The sequence below is a fragment of the Lepidochelys kempii genome, chromosome 10 (assembly GCF_965140265.1).
Source record: "Lepidochelys kempii isolate rLepKem1 chromosome 10, rLepKem1.hap2, whole genome shotgun sequence".
Lineage (NCBI taxonomy): Eukaryota > Metazoa > Chordata > Testudines > Cheloniidae > Lepidochelys > Lepidochelys kempii.
In genome coordinates this window covers 84,589,498-84,613,972 of record NC_133265.1, presented here as the reverse complement: position 1 = coordinate 84,613,972, position 24,475 = coordinate 84,589,498, and the positions used below count along the sequence as shown (strand labels likewise).

At 54.4% G+C, this 24,475-nt stretch overlaps 1 protein-coding gene across 7 annotated transcripts; it reads right to left on the bottom strand.

Annotated features, from left to right (window-relative positions):
* Positions 1-24,475, bottom strand: TTLL13 (tubulin tyrosine ligase like 13). 7 transcript variants are annotated; one of them, XM_073304585.1, is made up of 16 exons: positions 24,415-24,475; positions 18,124-18,430; positions 15,376-15,416; positions 14,106-14,224; positions 13,429-13,559; positions 11,927-12,083; positions 11,509-11,652; positions 10,092-10,177; positions 9,482-9,707; positions 8,689-8,873; positions 7,181-7,369; positions 6,487-6,670; positions 5,916-6,116; positions 3,326-3,698; positions 2,016-2,265; positions 461-556 (listed from the first exon to the last, which is right to left on the bottom strand). In XM_073304585.1, the coding sequence occupies exons 2-16, from the start codon at positions 18,420-18,422 to the stop codon at positions 544-546; spliced, it is 2,598 nt and encodes an 865-aa protein (XP_073160686.1). In that variant the 5' UTR covers positions 18,423-18,430; positions 24,415-24,475; the 3' UTR covers positions 461-543. The 7 variants fall into 7 exon arrangements, with proteins under 7 accessions (XP_073160681.1, XP_073160686.1, XP_073160680.1 ...); XM_073304579.1 differs by lacking the exon at positions 24,415-24,475 and adding an exon at positions 22,065-22,550; XM_073304586.1 differs by lacking the exon at positions 24,415-24,475 and adding an exon at positions 22,010-22,028.

Below are 24,475 nucleotides of genomic sequence, written 5' to 3'. Positions count from 1 at the left end.
TTGTAAAACAGTATAAAACTTTAATAAGACAGATACAAAAGAACAAACTCTCGCAGCCCTGAAGGAAATAAGCCCTGCCCTGAGTCACTAACGCTGCCCTGCTATTAGAGTGCTGATCAGTAGGTGTGGGGGAGAGGTTGCAGTTACAGGCTGGGATCCCAGCTACAGGACAAAGTCGGCTGCAGAGGATGGTGCCGAATACTATTAACAAAATCCCTTGCACAGCATTGTTTGAAAACAGCTCTGTCCAGTGGAGACGTGACTCTAGAGTGCTCACTAAATGGTGTCTGAAGTGCTCAGCCCTCACTGAGGGGCTCCTCATCTGCAGCAGACACCTGCGTTTTCATCACTAGCTGCCAGGTCATCGCAGCAGGCCTGGGGTCACTGTTTCCCTTGTCTCCCCCTCATCTGTCTGTCCCCTTGGAGGTTTTTTCTCCCTTCCACGCAGAAGAAACCATGTCTTTTGGCACAGCCATCACCTTTGGCTGCAGGATTCCCAAGGCCATTGGTCCCTTTTTTCCCCAGAGACTGTTTGGCCAAGGTTCAGGTCCATTTCCTGTGGGGGAAGCAAGCAATCACTGATGACAGAAGGTCTGGGTTTGCTTCGGGGACACAAACAGATCAGATTGGAGGAGCCAGAGAGCTGGGGAGCAAAGAATCAATATGCTTCTCCCCCTCAACAGCTCAGGTGAGCCACGCTGGGGAGAGAGGAAACTACAGAGCAAAACCAGCTGCCAGCAGCTAAGCCTATGGCCCTCTACAAGCTTATTGGTACAGCCCAGTGGGCCTTGCAGGGAGAGGGGATGCTGGGATCCTGTTCAGACCTGAGTGCAGACATTGTGCTGGAGAACGCTCCCGGGGGGCTTGTAGTGGCCGCAAAGGGTAGGGTGCACACCAATTACCCAAACCGGGGGCACTCTCACTAAATGCATTTGCTCAGCCCTAGTTCTGAACACTCGCCAGACCCTTTGGCAAATGCTTCCTCCATCCAGCTTCATGGGAAAGCCCAAGAGATGGAAACATTCTTTCAAATGGGAAATAAGGGTTAAACTGAGACATTCTGGGTGAGGACAGAATTCCATCCCAGCTCCTGAGGGCAGGGCCCATGGGCAACGGTGAGCGGCAATTCGCCTCTTGTTTCATATCGATTTAGCCGTAGCTGGTATCCTCACTCCCACAGGTTGCATGGTGACCCCAGGTTAGCTTTCTTTGTACAGTCGGATATGAACAAGCAAAACTGGGTTTAGACATGTGGCTTGACCTCCCACTCATCAAGCCAATCAAATCCCATGGACAGTCCCTTCCAATGCAAACTGCCCACAGCAGCTGTAGGAAGCAGCATTACGGGAGCACGGATTACCATTATTCACCAGTACCTAGAGGCCAGCTAGGTTAGCCTGCTGTGGTGCTGGCCACCGCACAAACATAGCCCCTGCCCTAAAGAGTTTACAATCTAATAAGGCCGAGTTATAGCCCATTTGGGAAGAGCTCGGTAAAAGAGTCTGTGGACTTGCTCCAGCATGGCAGCAGGACCCGCACTGCAAAGAGGGATGTTCCAAGGTGCCAGAGGGGTAAGGAGCTTTTCTCTGCTGAATCAGGAATGGGACTATGGGGACAAGCTCTCAGCAGATTTACAGCATGGCTCATTATAGATAATGCAACCCAGGGAGAATGAAGCAAGGGCCTGAGAGGTGGCACCAGTGGGTGAAAATACCAGCTGATTGTTTCATTCCTGATGGTCTCCAGCCATTTTACAGTGTTCAAACAGGGCTGGCCTAAGTTGCCATGGCTCTGAAATGCAGCTATCCCTGCAGTGGGACATATCTGCTGTTAACAGAGCACACTACTCCACAGGAGGAGTTTGTTAGGAGGGGTGGGGAGGCGAAGAATAATGTACTCGAGCTGGCATCTGGCCAGGATAACAGGGCAAACCTCCTCCTGTGGGGACACTAGCTCTGCAGGCAGCACAAGCGGTGAGGAGCTCGCTGGAAGCCAGCTGCAGGCAGGGCCATTACCTGTGGTGGTTGAAGTTGAGCATGGGCATGGCACTGGTGCGGTGTGAGGTGTCTGAGCGCTGGACGATGGGAGCAGAGGCAGAGTTGATGGCTAGCTCGTGGACTGCAGCACGGCTTAGGGGGTGTGTCACTGAGGGGAACGTGCAGTCACTATACGTGTGATTTGGAGCCTTTCCAGCATGAGCCAGGTACCTCAGAGAGTCAGAGTAACCACTGGCCACATGGAGGGGCCGCCTGGGGGCATGGGCATCTGAAATGAGAGCACAGGAGGGATACAAAGCAGGGCTGGAGCATCCCAGGAGGGACACCAAAGATGCCTCTTGATGTTTGCCTCAAGCATGCCAGGCTACATGGCCACAGACCTATGTTAAGGCACTGGCTGGAAGCTGGGGCAGTTCTCCAAAGACTGAGGGGATAAATACCCTGCCCCTCAACTCCTCTCTTCTGCCAGAAGCCCTGACTGCAGCAGGGAGCAGGAAGGGCAGTGTGGCTCCGGGAAGGGGACAGTGGGAGAACTAGAGTTACTGTTGAGTTTTTCCCCCGGCAGTGACAGTGTCTGTGCGACCCCCTCCTACAGCGGAGGGCCCACAGTAGTGGCAGTCCTTCAGGAGTCTGGTTGGGAATACACAGGGTTATTGACTGATACCCTGGAGCCATGTCACTCACAGGGACCCCTAAGACACTCTTGGGCCATAACCGTCTGAAGGGGCATTATGGCACCCCCAGTCCACTCCCATTTCTAAAACAACTGCTCTCCTCAGACACTATCACGGCGGCTGCCTGCTGCTGTCCCCCTTTCCAAACACAGATGAACTTACACCCTGCTCACTTTGCAGCAGCTGGTCCCATGTGCAGGTGCAGGGGAGAACACATCTCCTCAGAGACAAAGATCTCCACTGGCTTCCAGCCCTTAGAGTCCAGCACACACTCACCCTCTACGGGTCTCTGAGGGTCTTCACTGATTCTGAGTTTAATTTCCCTGCTTACTCCCTGAACATGAAACTAGACACTAATGGCACCCAGACCTTTCAAACATCCATGGCCCCTTTGAGAGTCTCAGTGCTGGAAATTAGGAGACAAATCAAGTAAGATGGAACACTTCTACCATGTCACCAGCTGTGCCAGAGGAGAATGCCCTGGGAATCCAGTCAGACGAGAGAAAGTCTCCCACTAACCAAACCATATCAATGGGGAGAACAGGAGAGCCATAGATGCCTGGAAGGCAACTCAGAGTTAGGTTATGTCTCCCAAAAGAGAGGATGCTTTAGAACTGACACCAGCAGTATGCCAGACCCCAATTCTGTACTCACGGCCTTCAACCTTGTTTCTGGCGCTGGAGAATCTCCGGCCTCCTTCCTTCAGCATCTTTGCCAGAGCACAGGGCTCGGTGACTATCGGTGTCCCCAGAGTGTGGCTTCCTAACCAGCTCATGTTCTTCTGCGGCTGCAGGCCATGCTGTGGCTTATACTGTGCACGGTAGGGGATGCTCTGGCCCATCCCTGACAGGGTACCCAGGAGGGTGGGAATGAAGCCCTGGTTGCCCAGCATCTGGGCTCTGGCCGCAGGCTGCTGCAAGATCTGCTGTCCTAACTCCCGGACTGTGCCTCCCAGGAGCGAGAGGGGGACAAGGGTCATTAACCCCTGTGTCTCCCGGTTCCCAAACACATCCTGAAGGAACTGCGGCTGGAAGAAAAGAAGAGCAGCGACGTGTGTTTTAATTCCTGGGTGGGCATGGTTAGGGAGTGGAGAAGGGCTGTCCTCCTTATAGGCTTTAAGGTCAGAACAGAAGGGACCATGCTGATCGTCTAGTCTGCCGCCTGCACATCACAGGCCACAGAACCTCGCCCACCCACTCCTGTAACAGACCCCTGGCCTCTGGCTGAGTCACTGAACTCTTCAGATCATGAGTTAAAGTTACGGAGAATCCACCATTTCCACTAGTTTAACCCTGCAAGTGACTCATGCCCCATCCTGCAGAGGAAGGTGAAAAGCCTCCAAGGACTCTGCCAGTCTGACCTGGGGGGAAATTTCTTCCCAACCCCCCTATTTAACCTGTTACTGTTACACCCCTGAGAATCCTCCCTGCATTTTCACCCCATTTACACCCCACACTTACAGTCAGAGATTCTGAGGCCAGAAGAGACCACTGTGATTCTCTAGTCTGACCTCCAGTACAACATAGGCCAGAGAACTGCTGCTTGCAGCCCATCACTTCTGACTCAGTGAGAGTTGCTCTGTTACACAGACACACCCACCCTGGATTTCAAGATACCAAAAGATGGGCTTGATACTGTGACACACCCACCCAAAGTGGGCCAGTAGCTTTGCAGGCAGCTTGCAGCCACCTGAGTGACCTGCTTTATGCTGAGAACAGGGCCCTACTAATTATCCTTCGCACACTGCATGTTTCTAAAGCACTCAAGCTACGTGACACACACTGTGTGTGCCGTTAGTGTACGTGCTACAGACTGCTAGACAGTGGAGTCGCATCATACGCGCATTTAACTTACGCAAATTCAACTATACACATTCGGCAAAAAAAAAAGAAAAATAACAGTAACTCGCAGCGGTGGAGTAGGAGTCGACGGGAGAGCGCTCGGGGGTCGATTCATTGCATCTAGACTAGACGCGATAAATCAACCCCTGCTGGATCGACCGCTGCCCACTGAGTGTGAGCATCTCGCCGCACTGAGTGTGATTCTAGTGTTTAAAGATATGTATTTTTCGTACAACATGGCCCCTAAATGCAAGCCAACTACTTAATCTGGTGCACAACCGAAGAAACAGCGATCTGTTCCAATGCTGGAGGAAAAACTGGCTGTGTTGGACTTATTGAGAGATGGTATGTCGGTCTCTAACGTGGCGTGTAAATATGGCTGCAACGAATCTAGCATCCGTGCCATCAAGATTAGAGAGAGAAATTCATCAAGCCGTGGCATCAAGTGCTCCAATAACTGCTAAGGTGATGAGCCAGGTGTGTGATAAGACTTTAGTGAAGACTGAAAAGGCATTAAACTTATGGCAGGAAGACATGAACTGTAAACTCGTGCTCTTAGCCTCTATGCGCAGTTCAAACCTCCCGCCGAAGAGGGACAGCCTTCTGATGAGAAGGAATTCAAAGCCAGCCAAGGCTGGCTTAACAGTTTTAGGAACCGCTTCAACCTCAAAAACGTGCAGACTACTGGTGAAGCTGCATCTGCCAATGAAGAGGCAGCAAAAGCCTCCCCCGAACAACTAAAGAATATCACAGAAGAAAAGGGCTGTCTTCCAGAACATGTTTTTAATGCTGACGAGACTGGGCTCTTCTGGGAAAAAACACCCAACCGCACTTACACTTCGAAATCAGAAAGACAAGCCCCTGGCTTCAAAGCAGCTAAAGACCGTGTGACTGTGTTGTTTTGCGGCAATGCGGCTGGGTATTTAATAAAGCCGGGCTTGCTCTACAGGGCTGCATATCCCTGTGCCCTAAAAGGCAAGAACAAAAATCTCCTGCCTGTGTTCTGGCAATCAAATAAAAAGGCTTGGGTGAGGGCAGCATTCTTTCTGGATTGGTTCCAGAGTGTTTCATTCCGGAGGTCAAGCGGTACCTCGAAGAGAAAGGACTTGACTTTAAAGCGTTGCTGATGGCAGACAATGCTCCTGGCCATCCTGAGGCACTCCAGTTTGCGCATAACGACGCTGAAGTCATCTTTCTCCCTTTTCTATTCTTTCATTCTTCTATCTCTCTCTCTTTTTGACTATATGCAATTTTCGCCTTATGCGCTGACTTTAGAACCTAACCCCTGCATAAGATGCGACTCCCCTGTACTCAGCTCCTCCTGCTCCTGTCTGTGCAGGGCCACCAAGAATACTACCTACTGCACTAGCCTTGGGAGGTGCCTGTGAGCAGCCCACCTTTACCTGGCTCTCGGAGATATTGATGTGGGGCCTGTGGACATTCACAGGCCTGGGCTCAGCTGTGTGGAGCAGCCGAGAGAGCTGATCCACGATGCCCAGACCCCGGATGAGGTTTTCGCGCTGCAGAAGAGCCTTGATCCTCTCTACTTCCTCATCTTCCACTATCTCCTGGGGCCGCATGGAGTCAAACACCATCTGCTGCATCTTAGGACAGAAATACACCTTGAGTTACAGCATGGGCGGGGGGGCTGGACGACAGACTAACAGAGGAAGGAGAGTGACTGAGGCCACAAACTCTGCTGGGGTCAGGAACAGGGCCTGGGCCACAAGTTCCAGTGTGGAGCAGGAAGGAGACTCCAGTCGGGGGTAAAAGGGGTAGGGGGCCATAGACTCCCATGGGCTGGCTGTTCACAGCACTCCCCAGCACAGGTCAGCAGCAGTACAAACTCCACAAAGACGAGCTCAGTCCTTGGCTGGTGTGGGAGATGTCAGTGCCCCAAGCTCTCCTCCTGGTGCCAGGTGGCTCCATTTGACATGCCCCATGGAGCTGCATGCTGGATGAGAGCAGGGGTACCTTCCTGTCGCAGGTCCTGGTGCTGCTATAGGTGAGGCGGGTGGGAGGAACCTTGGCCTTTCTGCGGATGCGGGATTTCTCCCCAGCTGACTCTCCCTGCAGGTTCTCCTTTCGCTCCTTTTTCTTCTTCCCAGTAGTAGCCTCTCGTTGCTCTTGCTTCAAGCGAATTTCCTCCAGCTGCTGCCTGGCAAGAACCAACAGTCTTGGTCACTGCCGCTCAGTGTGAGATCTTGTGCCAAGCTGTGCTGACCCCAATGGAGGTGACATAAGGCACAGCCAAGGACTGCTCTCCGGAGCAGCGTCCAGGATGGTGAATGTGCTGGGAAATGGCCCCAGGCCCTTAAAAGCTGTTACCACCCCCATAAGGAAATGCCCTTTGCACCAGGTTGTGCCACCTAGATGGGGTGGAGACGGGTCTACTCAAATGCACCAGGACACATGCGATAAACCACCTCCAGAATCCATAAACAATGGACTCTGGCATGTCTCCCGCTCAGGTCCAGAGGGAGGGCGGAGAGGTTACGTGGAGGACACAGTGTCTTCCCCTGGCAATGGAGCCAGGGCTCCGCTCCTAGGTGCTCACCCCTCCACATGCTTTAGGCAGCAGTAGCTGTTCCCAACAGAGAGACAAGCGGTGAACACTCTCTGCCTCATGGCATTCAATGAGGAGGGCTTTTCCACAGGAGCAATGTACCTGGCACACTCCTCTCTTGCCTTGGAAGCCACTGTTTCCTGGAAGAGGGAGCCGCTGTGCTTGAAGAATGGCTCATACTTGTCTGTCTCGAGCGCAGGGTAAATGCGCCGGTACCCTCCCAGGTGCGTGTTCTCATACTTCTCCGCTTGGGCCAGCCAGGCCGCCTGGCTGTTTTCTAACTGCTCACGTCTGCCGTCAGAAAGCAAAGATGAAGGCAGGAGGAGCCATGGTAGACAATCCCTAGAGATTGTTGTACAGGCAGCAGGGTGGGACAGGTTCCAGATGCTGCCCTGTCCAGGAGTCTAGCTGGCATTTCTCCCCTTCCCCATCTGGGAACGCCGGCGTGCATTCACTGCACCAAGCCAATGCACCCTCCCATTTGGTATCTCCTCCAGCTGGGCAGTACAGGCAAAGCAGGGAGGCTCAGAGCTCCTCTCTCCAACTGAAGGGCTCCCATGGTTCCCACCCTTCTCAGCCAACAGTACCAGTTTACAAGAGCTCAGCTGTCTCATCCGGGCCTGCCACATTTCATCCAGCTGTGAGCACTCCAGGCTGCCTGGGAGAGGGGGCAGCAGAGCCCCATGCAGTGGGGCTGGAACAGTTTTTATAGTGGGGGTGTTGAGAGCCTCTGAACCTAACTGTAACCCCTGGATATGATGGAAACCACTTCAAGCCAGGGGGTGCGGCAGCCCCCCAGCACCCTGGGTTCTAGCACCTATGGACCCAGGGGCAGCAGAGCACAGGGGTTAATATGCCCCTCGTGTCCAGGCTTTAGTTACCTGATGTAATTAATTGAAACTGGTGTCTGGGAGGGAGCTCCTGCCCACCCTGCCTCGATAGGCGGCCAATCCAAACTGGCCTCAACAGTTGTGTATTGGCTTTAGCCATGAATTGACATGTCTGCACGAATGGGCAGGGAAGCAACACTGCTTTGTGAAGAAGTAGGGTTGTCAACCTTCCAGGATTGGCCAGGAGTCTCCCGGAATCGGCATCCATCTCCTGGTGACTATTGAAAGCAATCCGGGAGATTTTAATAGGATATTTTAAGATAATGACATTATGTCATATTGGGTGGGGGGAATCTCCCGGAATAGCTTCAGTCAGAGTTGGCAACCCTATAGAGAATCTGGAGCCTCAAAACTTTTGTGGGAAAAAGGCCACGTGTCACCGGGTACAGCGCCCCCGGATGGCCAGGGAGGGCCCTGTGACCAAACCGCACAGTTGACTGGGAGAAGTAGTAAGCAGCCTGGAGTGGGGCTGAGTCTAGAGTACCAGGAATCAGACATGTCTCGGGGCTGGGAGCCTCAAACCCGGGTCTCCTCCGGGATGCTGAAAGCCTGAGCCCTCTCCCCTTACAGGTGACAATGTTCTCAACAGTGCCACAGCCCCAGAGGGATTTCAACGGCCACAAAGCAGCCTTTGGCCTCTCATGCTCGTTACTCTGTTCCCTGCTGTGCCCCCTGCTCTCCCCAAAGGCCTGCCGCACTCCTCCTTGGGGTGAGTAGTACCTGGCTTCACGAGGTGGCTGGTGGGCCTGGAAGAGTCGCTCCTTCACCCGTCGCTTGTCCTCTTCCAGCACCTTCCTCTTGTCACAGGCTCGCAGGTTTATCAGGTTGATGGTGTCACAGAGCAAAGCGTCCTTCACCTCTCGGTCCAAGTGCGAGTCCGTGGTGAAACTGGGAGAGTGATTCACCTGCCAAGACAAATGGCTAGTCTAACACACACACGTGCAGCTCCACAAATCTGCTGCAGGCAGCAGGATTGCTGGCCTCAGACCCTTCACCACCTCCTGTTCCTTCATTCCTCTCTGGCAGCCTCTTGTCCCACAGCTGCAATCTTTCCTATCATGGTAATACCAGTAAGCATGGTGCTGCTGTGTGGGGCTGATGTTTGCTGTTGCTGCTTTCACGGCACAAAGTGCCATCTAATGATCAGCCAGGCTGCAGGTATAACTTCCTGGCTTCTCACTGACCACCAAGGACACTGAGGAGAGCACACACAGGTTCTGAATGGTGCTGCAGAGATCCACGCAGCTCAGTGACTCAGGGGAGTCCGTTATTATGCCAGGAACTTGCGGAAGATGTTTCCTTGTGGACTGTAGATTGCTTGGCTATTTGCCTCCAGAGATCCTCATTTAATGGAGTGCTGCAGAGATTGCAGGTGGCAGTGTCAATCAAACTAAAACTATCTGAAACATGCCCCAGGCTTTAGTTCTAATTCTCTCATTGGGCAACAAAAGCCCTCAACCATCTGCTGTGCCGAGGGGGAGATTTCCAGGCCACCGGAGAGGTTTTCACTCACCTCCAGCAGCCAGGGTTTCAGCTTTCTGTCTAGCAGGATGTCAAAGCCCAGAATCTCAAAGCAGGCACAACCGGTGATGTGGTTGGGGAAGCAGGTGCGGTAGTTGTGCTTCAGAACAGGGTGGGCTGAGATAAGGGTCTTTATAATGATGTCCTCAATGTCTTCCCAGAGTTCTGTCGTGTCGTAGCTGTTGTCCATCATCCAGGCATTCAAGGTAGACAGTTTCCTGTTTGGGGAACAAGGGGGTGATAAGAGCTGCCCAAGTCAAAGTGGGTCTGCAGCAGTAGCAAGCAATGTCACCACACTGGCTCCATGGCTCAGAACAGCGTGGGGAACTCAGGGGACTGAGCCCCAGTGCCGCTTCTTACAAAGCCAGCAAAGTCCCAGAGGTGCCCCAGATATAGGAGCTAAACTGAGGGGACAGTTCTGTGCTCAGAATTAACAAGCAAAGAGACAGTTGGACCAGGAGCCCAAGACCCTAAAGCGGGTGATCTCCACCTAAGTGACCTTAAAAGAGAACATGGGGTGAGCCCGCACAGCATGCTGCCCCATCAATTGGCCTCCCAGCAGGAAGTGAACAGGACCTGTGGTGGCATAGGCAGGATGGTACCTCTTACTGCCCATCATGTCGTCTCGGATGAAGTTTTCATTATGTTTGTTGATAGCATAGTTGGTCAGGTGCATGCAGATATCGTCCTGAGAGAGGGACAGCAAGAGACCTTCACACTCAATCTCTGAGTGCCAGTGAGAGACAAGAGGCTCCAGATGCTCAGCCTTCTGTCCGGCAACTGCTGCTCACCTCTGCCCCAGCACCAGCACCTCACCTCTGTCCCAGCACCACTACCTCCTCCCCTCCCCAAGGCTATTCCTTCACCCCAGGCCTAAATTCTTCACCCTTCCACTCTAAGATGCCTGATTTCAGGTCAGCAGCAAAACCCCACAAACCTATGAACACATGGCCAGAGCCTGCTGTGGCTGAAATCTGCCTGGTGCAGCAGCAGCCAGCTGGTCCTGGACACATCTCTCAGATTGTTTACCCCAGCACAAATTAGACCTGCGTGGGGATTGGTGTCATCCAAGCCACTGGCAATGGCTTCTGAGGAACCATCTGCCACCTGGAGATAGCGAGAGCCCTGCCCTCTGCCCACCCCATATGCCAGTGCTGAGGAGTGGGAGATAGGAGTGGGCTACACTAGATCTGTGCCCACTGGGGTATGCCCCATGCTGCCCCCCAGCAGAGGAGGTACAGGCAATTTCTGCAAGAGGAGCAGAGAAGAGAATCTGCCCCTTTTCTTTATTGATCCCAAAGCAGAACACCCCCTGAGACACTCAGCTACTAGGGGAGGGACTGTGTCAGTAGGTAGGTATGTGCAGAGCCCTGCAAATCTGCAGATATCCATGGCTATCCACATGCATAGATGCGGACATCCAACCACGTTTGTGGATCGTGGCTCGGATGCGCATATAAATTTTGTATAGCGCAGGGCTCTAGGTATGCAGCACAGATTAGCTAGAGTACTTCCCAGCTGAGGCAATAGCTCGGGATGAGTGCTTGCTAGAGGTATTTGGATGGACTCCACCTCTGCGTAATGCTGTGTAAGGCACAGAGCCCAATGAGGAGACCTTCTCCCCTTCCCTTTCCTTCTCCATCTCCCCATTCTCCATCGCTCCTCCTGCCATCTCTGGATGCTGCCAGGGGGGTAATCACTCTGCTCCCTGTTCTGCCCCTGAAGCCTGGGCAAAGCAGGGAGCAGAGCAGACCCAAGGGAACGGGGGCTGTGCATCAGAGATGTGGCAGCAGGTGGATAAGGCCAGGAAACAGCCCACTTGGGGGATCCTGGAGCTCCTGAAATAACCATCCTGACATGGAGTAAAAGGAATGGGGGAGGAGCAAAACCGAGCAGGAGGCAGAGGAGGGAGAAGAAGAGAAAGAGGCCCTGACTTCCCAGTGGTCTGCTGCCCTTAGGGCAAGTGTGTGTTAATCCTATTGACACTATGTCAGTTGCTTGGAAACGTCCCTTCTTTACCAGGTTGCTGCTGCTGGGCTCGATGTACCTCATGGTGGCAAACCGGGCCAGCCCTTCCTCATAGACAAAAATCTTCAGGGGGTCACAGGATGTGACCAGGACATAGATACGCAGGTCAAATTTGAAGCCATCAATAAGGAAGGGCTGTGAGAGAAAAAGGGGGGAGTGCCCGTGAGACACAAAAGCCTTGCTAGCTGCATTGTGGCTGCATGGCTCAGGGTCTGCACTCTCCACAGCTCAGCTGGGAAGGAGAAATGCTGAGCAGCCTGGCGATGGCCCTGCTGGGAGGTGGCAACCTCGACGTTGCTGGCTGAGCTTTCACAGTGGAAGGCTGGCAGCAGTGGGGCACGGGACACTGGAAGGACATGGGAGGCCAGAAGCTCACACCTTTTTTCCAGGACACTGGCAGCCCCGTTACCTTGGATATGTACTGCTGGCAGATCAGGTGCTCCCCATGTTTAATCTCCTTTGGGTTGCGGGTTATGAAGATGCCCCTCCCTTGGCAGCCACTGTCTGGCTTGCAGATGTACGTCTTGTTTTTCCTCATGCGCCCGTAGGTCTGGAAATCCCCATAGCTATGTAATGAAGAAGTAGTGACTGTTAGAGCTGCAGGACTCTCCGGTGGCTGATTGGAGCACTGCATGCTGGGCCATGCAGGGCTCAGCACTGCCAGGGCAGCGAGAAGAGCAGTCCTACACTGTACTAGGCCACTCCTAGGTACATTATTTATCACTGTCTCATCACAGTCTTGGGGAGAAAGCCCTTATGGCTCTAAGCCCTGCTAGGTTAATATCTCCGTCTCCACCACAGAGAAAGGGTAACGAAACGGCAGCTGCTGCCTAGTCAGGACCCAGCAAGGTTTTAGCTCTGCTACTGTGGAAGGAGCAGGGGGAAACTAACCAACCCTTGGCCACAAGGAGAATGAAACAATAAAATACAATGGCGACATTCCTGTGGGCTCTCCTGAAAATGCATTTGCCAAACCGGACAGGGATGGATGTAAGAGGAGGCCGGAGGCCCAGGCCAGGATGCTCTGACCTGGGGCATAGAGTCAGCCTCCTACATTCAGATTTAGGCATCTAAATATATGGCCTAATCTCCAACAGTGCTGCACACTGATTGGTTCCAACGCCAGCTGCTGGGCACCTCAATTTTGAAAGTCAGGCCACTCATTTAGATGCCTAAATAGGAAGCTAGGCCCGTGCTTCAGGCCCCAGTTTGAACACCCTGTCCACAGGTTATTGATCCCTCTCCCTGTGAACTGACACCTCACCACATGCTGCTGTGATCCCTTCCAGGCTTCGTCTGGCTAGTGTGCTGAATGTCCCCCTCACCACCAGCAAAGGGCAAGGCCAGGGGTGCTTGTGTGCTGGGAGGCGGGCACCGCTGCAGACACATGGACAGTCCATCCCTCCTAGGCCAGCAATGAGCCTCCCGCTCCACCGGGGAGCGGCCAGGTCCTGCACACCACCCTGAAGGATCCCTCCAGCTGACCAAGGAGGGGTGCTCATGGAGTGTTAGGGGAAATCCCACAGAATCACAGAAGTCAGAAGCAAAAATGACCTTTTAGGCTCATTCCCCTGCCCACTGAGGGCCAGGGCAGGATTCCCTTGCAGTCTATTTCCTGGGGTTTAGTCCAATTCAGATTTAAATCCCTCTAGGGATGGGGCTCCCACCCCTTCCCTGCGGGGAACAATTCCACAACCTAATACAATGCGATTACATTCTGAGATCTGGGACTCTCTAAATACAGAGCCACATCTTCTTACTTCCCAAGGAAGGCTACTGAGACCCAGAATCAGCAGTGGATCCTCCAGAAAGCACCTGCCCCATGGAAGCTGAGTTCAGTGGTCCCCACTACCCTTCCCTGCAGACAGCATCCGCCTGTCCAGCTGCTGGCTAGCAGTGCTGGTCACTCACTCAGCAGGCAGGCACCAGGTGCGGGGGAAGATACTGTACTCCTTGGGGAAGAGTTTGAGCATGCGGTTGAGGTTGCGGGCCAGCAGGTCCTTCCGGCAAATCTCCGTCATCCCCGGGAAATGGTTGATTTTCTGAAACAATGTGCAGCAGAAAGGACAAGTCAGCAAAAGGAGCAGAAGTGATAACACTTGAGAGCCAATGTGAGTCAGTTCAGGGAAGAACAGGACAGGAAGACAGCTACCCTGCCAGGTGTGCTTACTCTGAGCCCCATCAGCATGAGTTGTGTTCACTCTTCTCTCAAACCTGTGGTTTCCCCTCTCCAAGAACAGCATGATTCACAGAGAGGAGCAGCTGATCAACAAGAACCATGTGCTGAACAAGGACTCAGCAGCAGAGAGGGTGGCAGCTCTCTAGCTGTCATTCAACCTGTGGCTGATGGCACCACCTCAGGGGTACTAACGGGGCAAAGGCTCGGGGTGCTGCTGGGATCCTGCTCTCCCTGGTACAGACACGGACAGGCTGTGGAGACTGTCCCATAGGGAACAGAAGGGTAGCACTGTTGCTGACCTTGGATACTCTACTTCGCTGCACCACACGACGTCCCACCAACTCCTCCCTGCCTTGTCCTCCCTGCCTGAGCTCCTCACACTCGCGGCCTGTCCATGAAGGGTCTTTACCTGAAACCTCTTCATTTCCATGACGCGCTCCAGAGAGACCGAGCAGTCAGTCCAGTACACCGTCCACTCCTCATCCTCCCCCACTTCTTTTAGGCCACAGTGTCGGGCAGCACGCCGCACTACAGCAAAACAAGCACATGGCAAGAGGCATCTCCAGGCAGGGCATGAGAGATGGGCCCCAAGAGTTCACACATCTCTCAGCTGAAGTAGATGGGAACAGGCTGGCAATGAAAGGAACACCCCAGGACTTCCACCCACACCTCCAAAGGGGAGAAAGACCTGGTGGGACCCTGGGGAATGTAGCAGGAACATACCCCTCCCTTAGCTGAACTGTCCACTGGATCTCACTCCTTGACAAATGACATATGTCAGCCTTGGAAATGCATTTGTCTGGTGATCCCAGGAAGGAGACAGAGGCCTGACACCAGATCTTTGGAGGTGCCCAGTACGCCTCAGCTTCTTAGAAGGAACCCATCATCATAGTATCTGGCACCTCTTTGAGAGGAGGCGTCCAGTGTCCACTATTCCATCTAGAAACTCTGTGTTCTCTCCACAGCAGATGAGACTGTAACTTTCAGTACAGCAATTGTGCTCCATAATATGGAACTTGTGTATAATTGGCATTAACCAATACCTGGACGGAGATGCTGTCATATGTATTCTAACGCCACTCCCTCCCACAGAGAGGAGTAAGGTGAGAATCCTAAACCACCTGCCCAAAGTTCATTCCTGGAGGCACAGGCTTGAGGGGAGGGGTGTCCTGCACGGATCCAGCCCAGGCCAGTAATATATGCAAATCACTGCCATCCCAGGCTGCTCAGTGCCCTGCTGTAAGTGAAACGAGTGCAGTTTTCAGTGCGCGAGTGTCAACCCTGCAGACATCTGCCTCACAACTGGCACTATCTGAGCCCCTGTTGGCAATCTCGTTAGAGAATGTGCTATGGAGACTGAACTCCCCTGGCATTCCTAGAGGGGTAGGGCTCTCCAGACCAGGAGTGAGACACACTGGCAGGGGCCAGTGTGGGTGGGAAGCTCCCAGTGCTGCAACCAGAGCTGCACCGACTAAGTGAGGAGAGAGCTTCAGCCCAAAGTCTGGTCAAGTTGGCACCTTTCACCAGAGCAAAAGTCACTTCCAAAACAGCAATCAATCCATTGAAGCCATTGTGCAGCCCAAACCCAGTGCTAACAACCTTCTCCAGGTGCGGGGGCTCCACGGCACTTGCCAGTGAGATATGGTCTGAAAAGGAGCCCTGGCTTGCCTTCGACTCACCACTCTCATACTTGCAGTTGGTCAGGTTGATAGAGAGCAGCCTGGAATGGAGAGAGAGGAGAAAGCAATGGCTCAGTGCAGACATGCCCTGGTCACCAGCCTGGGCAGGCTCCAGGGAGCTATTCCTAGCCAGCTTTACTGAAGGGACCCACCCTTTGTCCGCCTAGTCTGGGGGGCAGCCCCTGCGCTGCCATTAGATGGCAGCTCCCAGGCCAGCTAGGATGGCAGGACTAAAGAAACATTTCACAGATTTTGTTTTGTGAATTCTAGATCCCAGAGACGTGGTGTCATCACAGCCCAAACTTCTCTACTCTGTGCATCTGGTTTTCCATACACAGCGACTTGTGCAACGATGGTGACTTAATGATGTCTATCTGTACAGAAACACTCAGCAAATCTGCTCTGGTCCCAGCAAAAGGGCAGACAGGCCTGGAGCAAGGAGTAGGTTCCCATTTGGAATTCCACATTGGGGGAATTTGAGTGACTCGAGATTCCTTGTCTGATTTTGAACAACCCCCAAAGACTCCAATAGGGTCCAGGCCCCAAAATTCAGAGCTGCCCATTATTCATTCTACTTTTGTCTGCTGTTTTTTGAAGGGTGTTTGATGGTAAATGGCTGAGACCTGGCACACATGTTCTCCCTGGCCACTACTCACCAATGCTTATTTTTCATATGAATAAACAAGCTAACTGAACATTTCTTACAACAAGGGATATGATGTGTTTCTCCCTTTGCATTTGAGGGCAGAAGTTTTAGAATAAATTACGTAAAAATTGTTCCCTGATGCCCCAGTGGTAATGCCCAAACTTTGCCCACTTCAGGATCAGATTTTCAGAACTGCATGTGCAGAAATCCATCAGCATAATTCATGCGTACCAACTGTCAGTCAGGCAGGTAACTGGTTAGTTGTTTATAAACTTCCTGCAATTGTGCACACAGCTGTTTGCACATACAAACTGAGGGCACAATTTTTGCAATCTGATCTTTGATGTGCATAAAATAGAGTAGATTGCAACTGCCCTCATCTTCAGCATAGAGGTGGCAGCCAGAGCCTTGACAGGCCACCAAATGCATGCAATGGTCCATCCAGAGCTGACTGGATGCAGATCCATCACACAGACTTCCCAAAGAATGAAACTACAATTCCCATCAGCCCCAACCCACTGCACTTCCCTTTCCCCTAGGCAGGTCCTGAACTAGGATGTGACCAGGCTCTGTTTTGGGAATGGGAGCTGCACAACAGCAGGAGAGAAGCCCCAGCCTCTGTGGATAGAGACACATGTGGAACAGGCTGAGATTGCTCGACGATACAGCTGTGTGCAGGTCTGTGTGGTACTCGTGGAGGAACAGCAGCTGGGCAGGAAGCCAGGGCACTGGGGCCCCAATAAGAGCCACTAACTCAGCTTGGCTTGGAACACTACAAGCACCTATTTGCTGGAACAGAGACTGGACTCTAGGGGGCATCCCACAGGTACTAAGCTGGGGTCATGGATCAGCGTTCATGACCCACTCCCCATCAGCACCCGGCCCAAGATGGGGAAGCTAATGATCCAACCAGCGGACCAAACTGATGATGAATGCCGGTCACAGGCCACCTGAGGAATGTTGTGCATATGCTAAGAAGAAGATAGAAACGTGGGGCTGGACAGAACCTCAAACAGTCATCTAGTCCAGTTCTCTGCGCTGAGGCAGGACCAAGTAAACCTAGACCAGCCCTGACAGGTGTTTGTCCAACCTGTTCTTAAAAACCTCCAATGACGGGGATTCTACAACCTCCCTTGGAAACCTAATCTGGAGTTTATCTACCCTTATAGTTAGAAAGTTTTTCCTAATATCTAACCTAAATCTCCCTGGCTGCAGATTAAGCCCATTGCTTCTTGTCCTATCTCCAGTGAATATGGAGAACAATTGATCACCACCCTCTTTATAACAGCCCTTCACGTAATTGAAGCCTGTGATCAAGTACCCCCACACACACTTTTTTCCTCAGGACTAAACATACATTTTTTAACCTTTCCCCATAGTCCAGTTTTTCTAAACCTTTTATCACTTTTGTTGCTCTCCTGTTGCATCACTCCAACTTGTCCACATCTTTCCTAATGTTTGGTGCCCAGAACTGGACACAGTGCTCCAGCTGAGGCCTCACCAGTGCTGAGCAGAGAAGGTGAACTAACATGAACTAACTGCTGCAGACAATTACTTCCTGTGTCTTACCGTCATACTGACGAGTCTTGATGCCTGACTGGACAGCCCCAGGGCCCAAACAAGAACCACTACCAGACACTTTGCACGCTAACTGCCCAAGTCTCTGTAGCTAGGGTATCTGCAAACTTTCCTGCCATCCCTAGAAAAATACCCTTTCACATTAGCCATGTCTCTGAGTAGTTATTGGGACCACCAGGGCTAGTGCCTATAAGGCCCCGATGCAGAAGCATCTACAGTGTTTGCCTCTGAGTTGTGGTATGCCTAGCACACTACTGGCAGCCTAGGGGTTTAGGGTACTGGGTAGCCACAGTAATTACACCTGAAAAGGTAACGTTCTCAGCATGTCACGTTCCATCCTGAGATAAGTGGCCTTTGAATGCCCCTGAAACAGATAGTAAATAAAAATCCAATAGGCAGCTGGCCACACAGACTTTGCTGGCTCCTCTTTGGGTCTGGTAGGACAGTGAGGTCTGGTAGGCCTAGGTGACAGCCTGAGGTACACACGGAAGTAGAAGGCAGAGGAAGGCGATGAGGAAACTCACCTGTGTTTTCTCTTTTTCTTTCTTGGAGTGGTCTCTGCTTCACAGTCTTCTGTCATTTGTTCTTCCAGATCAATCAGTGAGACAGTCGGCAGATCACTTTTTCCACTTGAACTGTGTTCACTCTTGTGCCCTAGGCATGTGTCCTCTGCCTCAAAAGCTCCCTCCTGAGGAGTGCCATCCTGATGCATATCTTTTCTTCCTCCACCCAGTCTCTTAATGTGTTCATTTGCAAACTCTTCTTCCTCCTCTTCCTCAGTATCATTCTCTGATTCGCTGCTGTCACTGGAGTTCATCTTCATTCTGTTAGCTGTTCTTACAAGTTGCATATGAAGAAACTAATCAGTATGTCACGTGCAAGACAACCTGAACTACCAGCTTAAACTACCAGCACCAGTCAATATCAGAGTGTCCCAAACCCAACCAAGGCCCAGGCATAGGCAAGTTCTAACAAGTCCTTTCTCTTATACCTGTCTGCCCTTTTCTCCTGGCCTACCCCCGCAATGACCCAGGGAGTCAGTCTTGCCTCTCTCTCTGCCCTTGTTCCCCAGCAAGCCTTCCACCCACAGAAGCTGTTCCTTTTTCCTTTCCTTTCGCTCTACGCCAGGTTACAGCGGTCACATTAACTCACTAGTGCACACTGAAGATCAGATTCGACTCTTGAAGAAATGATTTCAGGAGCTCTCCCTGGGGCTATTTCTAGGGAAGATGTACCTGTGTGATGAATCTAAGAAGCAGCCCCAGGAGACCTTTCTAGCTCCACAATAGAACTCCTGTGTCTTCTAAATACCTGAGAAGCCTGACTGTGTTGTCCTATTGCGTATAGGCAGCATACAAGGAAAAGGGTGACCCTTTATACCGTGTCCCTAATTACAGTATTTTTACACACCGTTGGATTGCCACACACAAACTGACAGGCTTAGAGTCATGTCACCTAAAGTTTGACCCCCATTGCCCTCCCAGTTAACAGGTTTTGGCACAATAGCTTTCCAGTGCAAACATCTGCTCCAGTCACTGTCCATTCTTCTACATCTTCAACGGCTCCACACTTGCACCCACTCCCTTGGATGAGGGATGCGTCTACCCACACCCACTTGCTCCTTACTTTCCCTTTTTTCAGGAAGTTTCCTAAGATCCCAAGAATACATCTGAATGCTTAGCCAGATGCACTGTCGGATGGGAATGTGTTATAGACAGTGAGCTGCTGCTTGGACAAACCACACACGCAAGTCCCAGCCCCACCCTCCATTTAGGTCCAAGGTCATTGGAATGATTTATGTGGAAATAAATGACCTTTATATAATGACCAGCAATGCCCATGAGGCCAGTCTGGCATGGTGCAATATGGGGCTCTGAGTTCAGGTTATGCTTACACATAATGACAGGTTTCAGAGTAGCAGCCGTGTTAGTCTGTATTCACCACTAGTACTCCTTTTCTTTTTGCTTACACATAAGCATCTTTAACATACAAGCCGTCTAAGAGTGTAGTGGTGCACACAAGCCAGCTTACTGCACTGTTCACTGGCAGAAAGTCGGAGGGGATTTAGGACAAGGCTGATCACCATATTTGGGGTTGGGAAGGAATTTTCCTCCAGGACAGATTGGCAGATGTCCTGGGGGTTTTTCGCCTTCCTCTACAGTGTGGGGCATGGGTCACTTGCTGGAGGATTCTCTGCACCTTGAAGTCTCATGATTTGAGGACTTCAATAGTTCAGACATAGGTTAGATGTTTGTACCAGGAGCGGGTGGGTGAGATTCTGTGTCCTGCGTTGTGCAGGAGGTCAGACTAGATGATCATAATGGTCCCTTCTGACCTTAAAGTCTATGATTCCTTATACTTAGAATGCCAGCATGTGCTGGCTGATAGGCAGCAATGTCAGTCATTGGCAAGGAAAATAGGCTATTACAATAGCCTGGGCAAGCACAGAAGAAACAATGTAACATGGGGTTATGACGCCTATGCTGTCACCTGAACATGGTGCGTAGGTACGACAGCAATGGGCACCCTGGAGGTATAACAGAAAGACAGACTGGCTTCCCACTGCAGCACACGGGGGCTATGCAGTTACTTTCCACGTGATGGGCCGGCAGTCCTAATGCACCCCAGGCCCCGCCTGTCATAGGGAATGTAACTGCACAGCCCCAGTGTGCTTCCCACAAGTATCTGATGGAGCCCACAGGAGGGTGCCCCAGCCTCCCGGGAGAGGCAGACGGGTGTGCCAGGTGTACGGGTAAGGTCTAACATCAGTGGCGGGCAGCACCACAGGAGGCCAACTGCTAGGACAGCCCAGGAGTGCGGGCTCCAGCTGGGGGTGTGGGACCGGAGAAGTAGGGCCAGGGCCTAGCGTGGGATGGGGCACCTGATCCCCTCATTACGGCCCATCACCACCCCCACCCCTCCCTGAGATGATCCACCCCACCCAGAAGGGAGATCTAACTCCTGCAATGCCCTGCCCCCGCCCGTCCCCTGCTCCCCCAGGGGAGCCCTGCCCCACCCCCTGCTCCCCCAGGATGGGGTCCTCTCCCCCCCAGGGGGGCCGGGCTCCACCAGGATGGGGTCCTCCCCACCCCCTGCTCTCCCAGGGGGGCCCTGCCCCCTGCTGCCCCAGGATGGGGTCCTCTCCACCCCCACACCCAGGATGGGGTCCTCTCCCCCCAGGGGGGCCCTGCCCCACCCCAGCCCACCCCCTGCTGCCCCAGGATGGGGTCCTCTCCCCCCAGGGGGGCCCTGCCCCACCCCAGCCCACCCCCTGCTGCCCCAGGATGGGGTCCTCTCCACCCCCACACCCAGGATGGGGTCCTCTCCCCCCCAGGGGGGCCCTGCTCCACCCCCTGCTCTCCCAGGGGGGCCCTGCCCCAGCCCACCCCCTGCTGCCCCAGGATGGGGTCCTCTCCACCCCCACACCCAGGATGGGGTCCTCTCCCCCCCAGGGGGGCCCTGCTCCACCCCCTGCTCTCCCAGGGGGGCCCTACCCCACCCCCTGCTGCCCCAGGATGGGGTCCTCTCCACCCCCACACCCAGGATGGGGTCCTCCCCCCCCAGGGGGGCCCTGCTCCACCCCCTGCTCTCCCAGGGGGGCCCTGCCCCACCCCACCCCCTGCTGCCCCAGGATGGGGTCCTCTCCACCCCCACACCCAGGATGGGGTCCTCTCCCCCCCAGGGGGGCCCTGCTCCACCCCCTGCTCTCCCAGGGGGGCCCTACCCCACCCCCTGCTGCCCCAGGATGGGGTCCTCTCCACCCCCACACCCAGGATGGGGTCCTCCCCCCCCAGGGGGGCCCTGCTCCACCCCCTGCTCTCCCAGGGGGGCCCTGCCCCACCCCACCCCCTGCTGCCCCAGGATGGGGTCCTCTCCACCCCCACACCCAGGATGGGGTCCTCTCCCCCCCAGGGGGGCCCTGCTCCACCCCCTGCTCTCCCAGGGGGGCCCTACCCCACCCCCTGCTGCCCCAGGATGGGGTCCTCTCCACCCCCACACCCAGGATGGGGTCCTCCCCCCCCAGGGGGGCCCTGCTCCACCCCCTGCTCTCCCAGGGGGGCCCTACCCCACCCCCTGCTGCCCCAGGATGGGGTCCTCTCCACCCCCACACCCAGGATGGGGTCCTCTCCCCCCCAGGGGGGCCCTGCTCCACCCCCTGCTCTCCCAGGGGGGCCCTACCCCACCCCCTGCTGCCCCAGGATGGGGTCCTCTCCACCCCCACACCCAGGATGGGGTCCTCCCCCCCCAGGGGGGCCCTGCTCCACCCCCTGCTCTCCCAGGGGGGCCCTGCCCCACCCCACCCCCTGCTGCCCCAGGATTGGGTCCTCTCCACCCCCACACCCAGGATGGGGTCCTCCCCCCCCAGGGGGCCCTGCCCAGAGTGCGGCGGCCCCGCCCCAAGGGTGGGACCTGCCCGAGGCTCCGTCCCCGTTCGGCCCCGGCGGCTGGGCCCCGCCCCGGTTACCAGGCCGCTCTGGCCCGCACGCGGGCGGGGCAAGGGCCCCTGGGGCAACAGCGGCAGCCGCGCCTCCCCCGGCTCCCGCAGGCCCTGACGCTGTCTCCATGGCGACGAAAGACCCCACCCCTCGTGGGAAACCAGCTCTGGGGGCGGGGTCAGAACACAGCCCGCCCCCGACACGCGAAGCCATAGAGACGGGGCCGCCGGCTAGAGCAGCCCGGCGGGCCTCGCCGGGCCGAAGCCGCGCGCCCGCGGATGGTCACGTGATCGGCAGGTTGGCCTGGCTCCGATAGGCTCGCGGGGCGTGTGAACTGGCCTTTGATTGGCCGAGGTAAGGGGGCAAGGCGTCAGGGCGGAAGTAACCCCTCCCAGCGTGCCTTGCGCTCCTGGGTGCTCCGTCCCCGGGGCAGGGGGGCCGCGCCGCGCCGCGGGGACTGAGGCATGATGGGAAGGAAGGGGGGCTCGGTGGCCGAGCGGAAGCGGCGAGGCGCTTCCCTGGGGCGAGCACCGCGGCCCCCTGGAGGCCGCCCCGAGACGGGCCCGTTTCCTGGGGCGTGAGCGGCCGAGGGCTGCCGCCCGCTCGGCCCCGGGCTGCCGCCCGCTCGGCCCCAGGCAGGCGGCGGCGGGAGGGCGCGGCGCGGGCGGACGGGGGTGGCCGCGGCCCGCGAGACCCTCGGGGCGAGCCTCGGGGCGGCCCGTCGCCAGCGGCTCCGTCGTTCCGCGGGCGGCGCCCCGGCGGCGAACACCGTTCTCTGAGCACAAGCCTCGGCGGCCACAGCTCGGGTCCCGGCTGCAGGCCCTTGGGCGTTGCCGCTCCTGAGGGCTGAGCGGTGCCCGCTGATCCTTGTGCCTAGCGACTGTCCGGTTTGGCCAGCGCGCGAGGCAGAGGGGCAGGGCTGGCCCGCGATGGCCTGTATCAACAAACCAGTCGGAGAACACTTCACTCTCTCTGGTCGCTCCAGTACAGCCCTAAAAGTCGCAATATTACAACAAAAAAACTTCAGAAACAGACTCCAAAGAGAGACTGCTGAACTGGCATTAATTTGCAAACTGGATACAATTAACTTAGGCTTGAATAGAGACTGGGAGCGGATGGGTCATTACACAAAGTAAAACTATTTCCCCTCCTGCTGTTCCTCAGACGTTCTTGTCAACTGCTGGAAATGGCCCACCTTGATTATCACTACAAAAGGTCCGGTCCCGTCCCGTGTCTCCCCGCCCCCCCCCTCTTCTGCTGGTAATAGTTCACCTTAATGACAGGTTTCAGGGTAACCTTAAGTGATCACTCTCTTGTTACAGTGTGTATGGTAACACCCATTGTTTCATGTTCTCTGTGTATATAAATCTCCCCACTGTATTTTCCACTGAATGCATCTGATGAAGTGAGCTGTAGCTCACGAAAGCTTATGCTCAAATAAATTGGTTAGTCTCTAAGGCGCCACACCAGGAGTCCTTGCACCAATTTAAATGTCAGTAATAGCCTAAGCCCCACCACCCGGGACTGACAGCCAGAACAGTCTGCTGTAAGCAGTCCAGTGTCTACACGGACACTGCATCAACATAACTATATTGACTGAAGTGCTACGTCACTCGTGGAGGTGGAGTTATTAGGTCGTGTACTTGGCGACTTACATCGGTGGGAGAATGGCTGTAGTGTAGACTCTGACAGAGTTAGGTGGACATAAGCTGCCTTACTACAACCTAAGTCTGCAGTGTAGACCAGGCCTTAGCTTTCAAGTGAAAGGCTGATTCTACCAGCTGCTTGCCCCACACATTCCCTCGGGCCCTCAGGGCTAACATGGAGTCCCTTAAACTCCTTTCTGTCATAAAGATTCTGCAGTCAGATTAGCTGCTAGTTCTGCCAATGACATAGAAACCGGAGTAGCCTTCTGTCCCCAAACTGTAGAGTCCAGCCCCATCTCTCTGAGCTGGGGGGCTCTGCAGGGTTAGGGTAGACTCCAGGCCCATCTCTCTGAGCTGGGGGGCCCTGCGGGGCTACCTATCTATGGTGTTTTTAGGGTGCCTGTCATGGTGGCACTGGAATAAAGCATCTAAGCACTGAAATAAAATGATAGGCTATGATTGGTACATGCTGGAAGCTCCTCTGTGGAATAGAAAGAGGCCCCTGGGACGCAGGCACATTCTGATCAAACTGGCCCTTTTCCATGTGCTAGTGGAAAGAAAGCAGACAGGAGCTGCGTGATGCTGCGGTATTTCCAAAGGTGGGGGCTGATTGGTTGTATTCTCCAGAAACAAGCCCAGAGTTCAATCATTAACGAGATCAGGAACTTGGGGGTCACCCCCCCCCGCTTTATCTCCCACTCCCAGCACACTGCAGAGCCCCACCTAAACTCACATGGGGCAAGTAAGGTTAAGGACAAAGCCCGCCACAGAGATCTTTCTTCCTTTCTTGCCAA

What these genes read in the sequence shown, in the direction of transcription:
- TTLL13 (XM_073304579.1), bottom strand. Translation starts at nt 22,248, where the DNA reads ATGGCTTCGCGTGTCGGGGGCGGGCTGTGTTCTGACCCCGCCCCCAGA. An exon ending in GTGCGGGCCAGAGCGGCCTG is followed by an intron (nt 18,431 to 22,064) that starts GTAACCGGGGCG and finishes TTGTAAGAACAG; the next exon opens with CTAACAGAATGAAGATGAAC. An exon ending in GCCAGCAGTACATATCCAAG is followed by an intron (nt 11,653 to 11,926) that starts GTAACGGGGCTG and finishes TTTCTCTCACAG; the next exon opens with CCCTTCCTTATTGATGGCTT.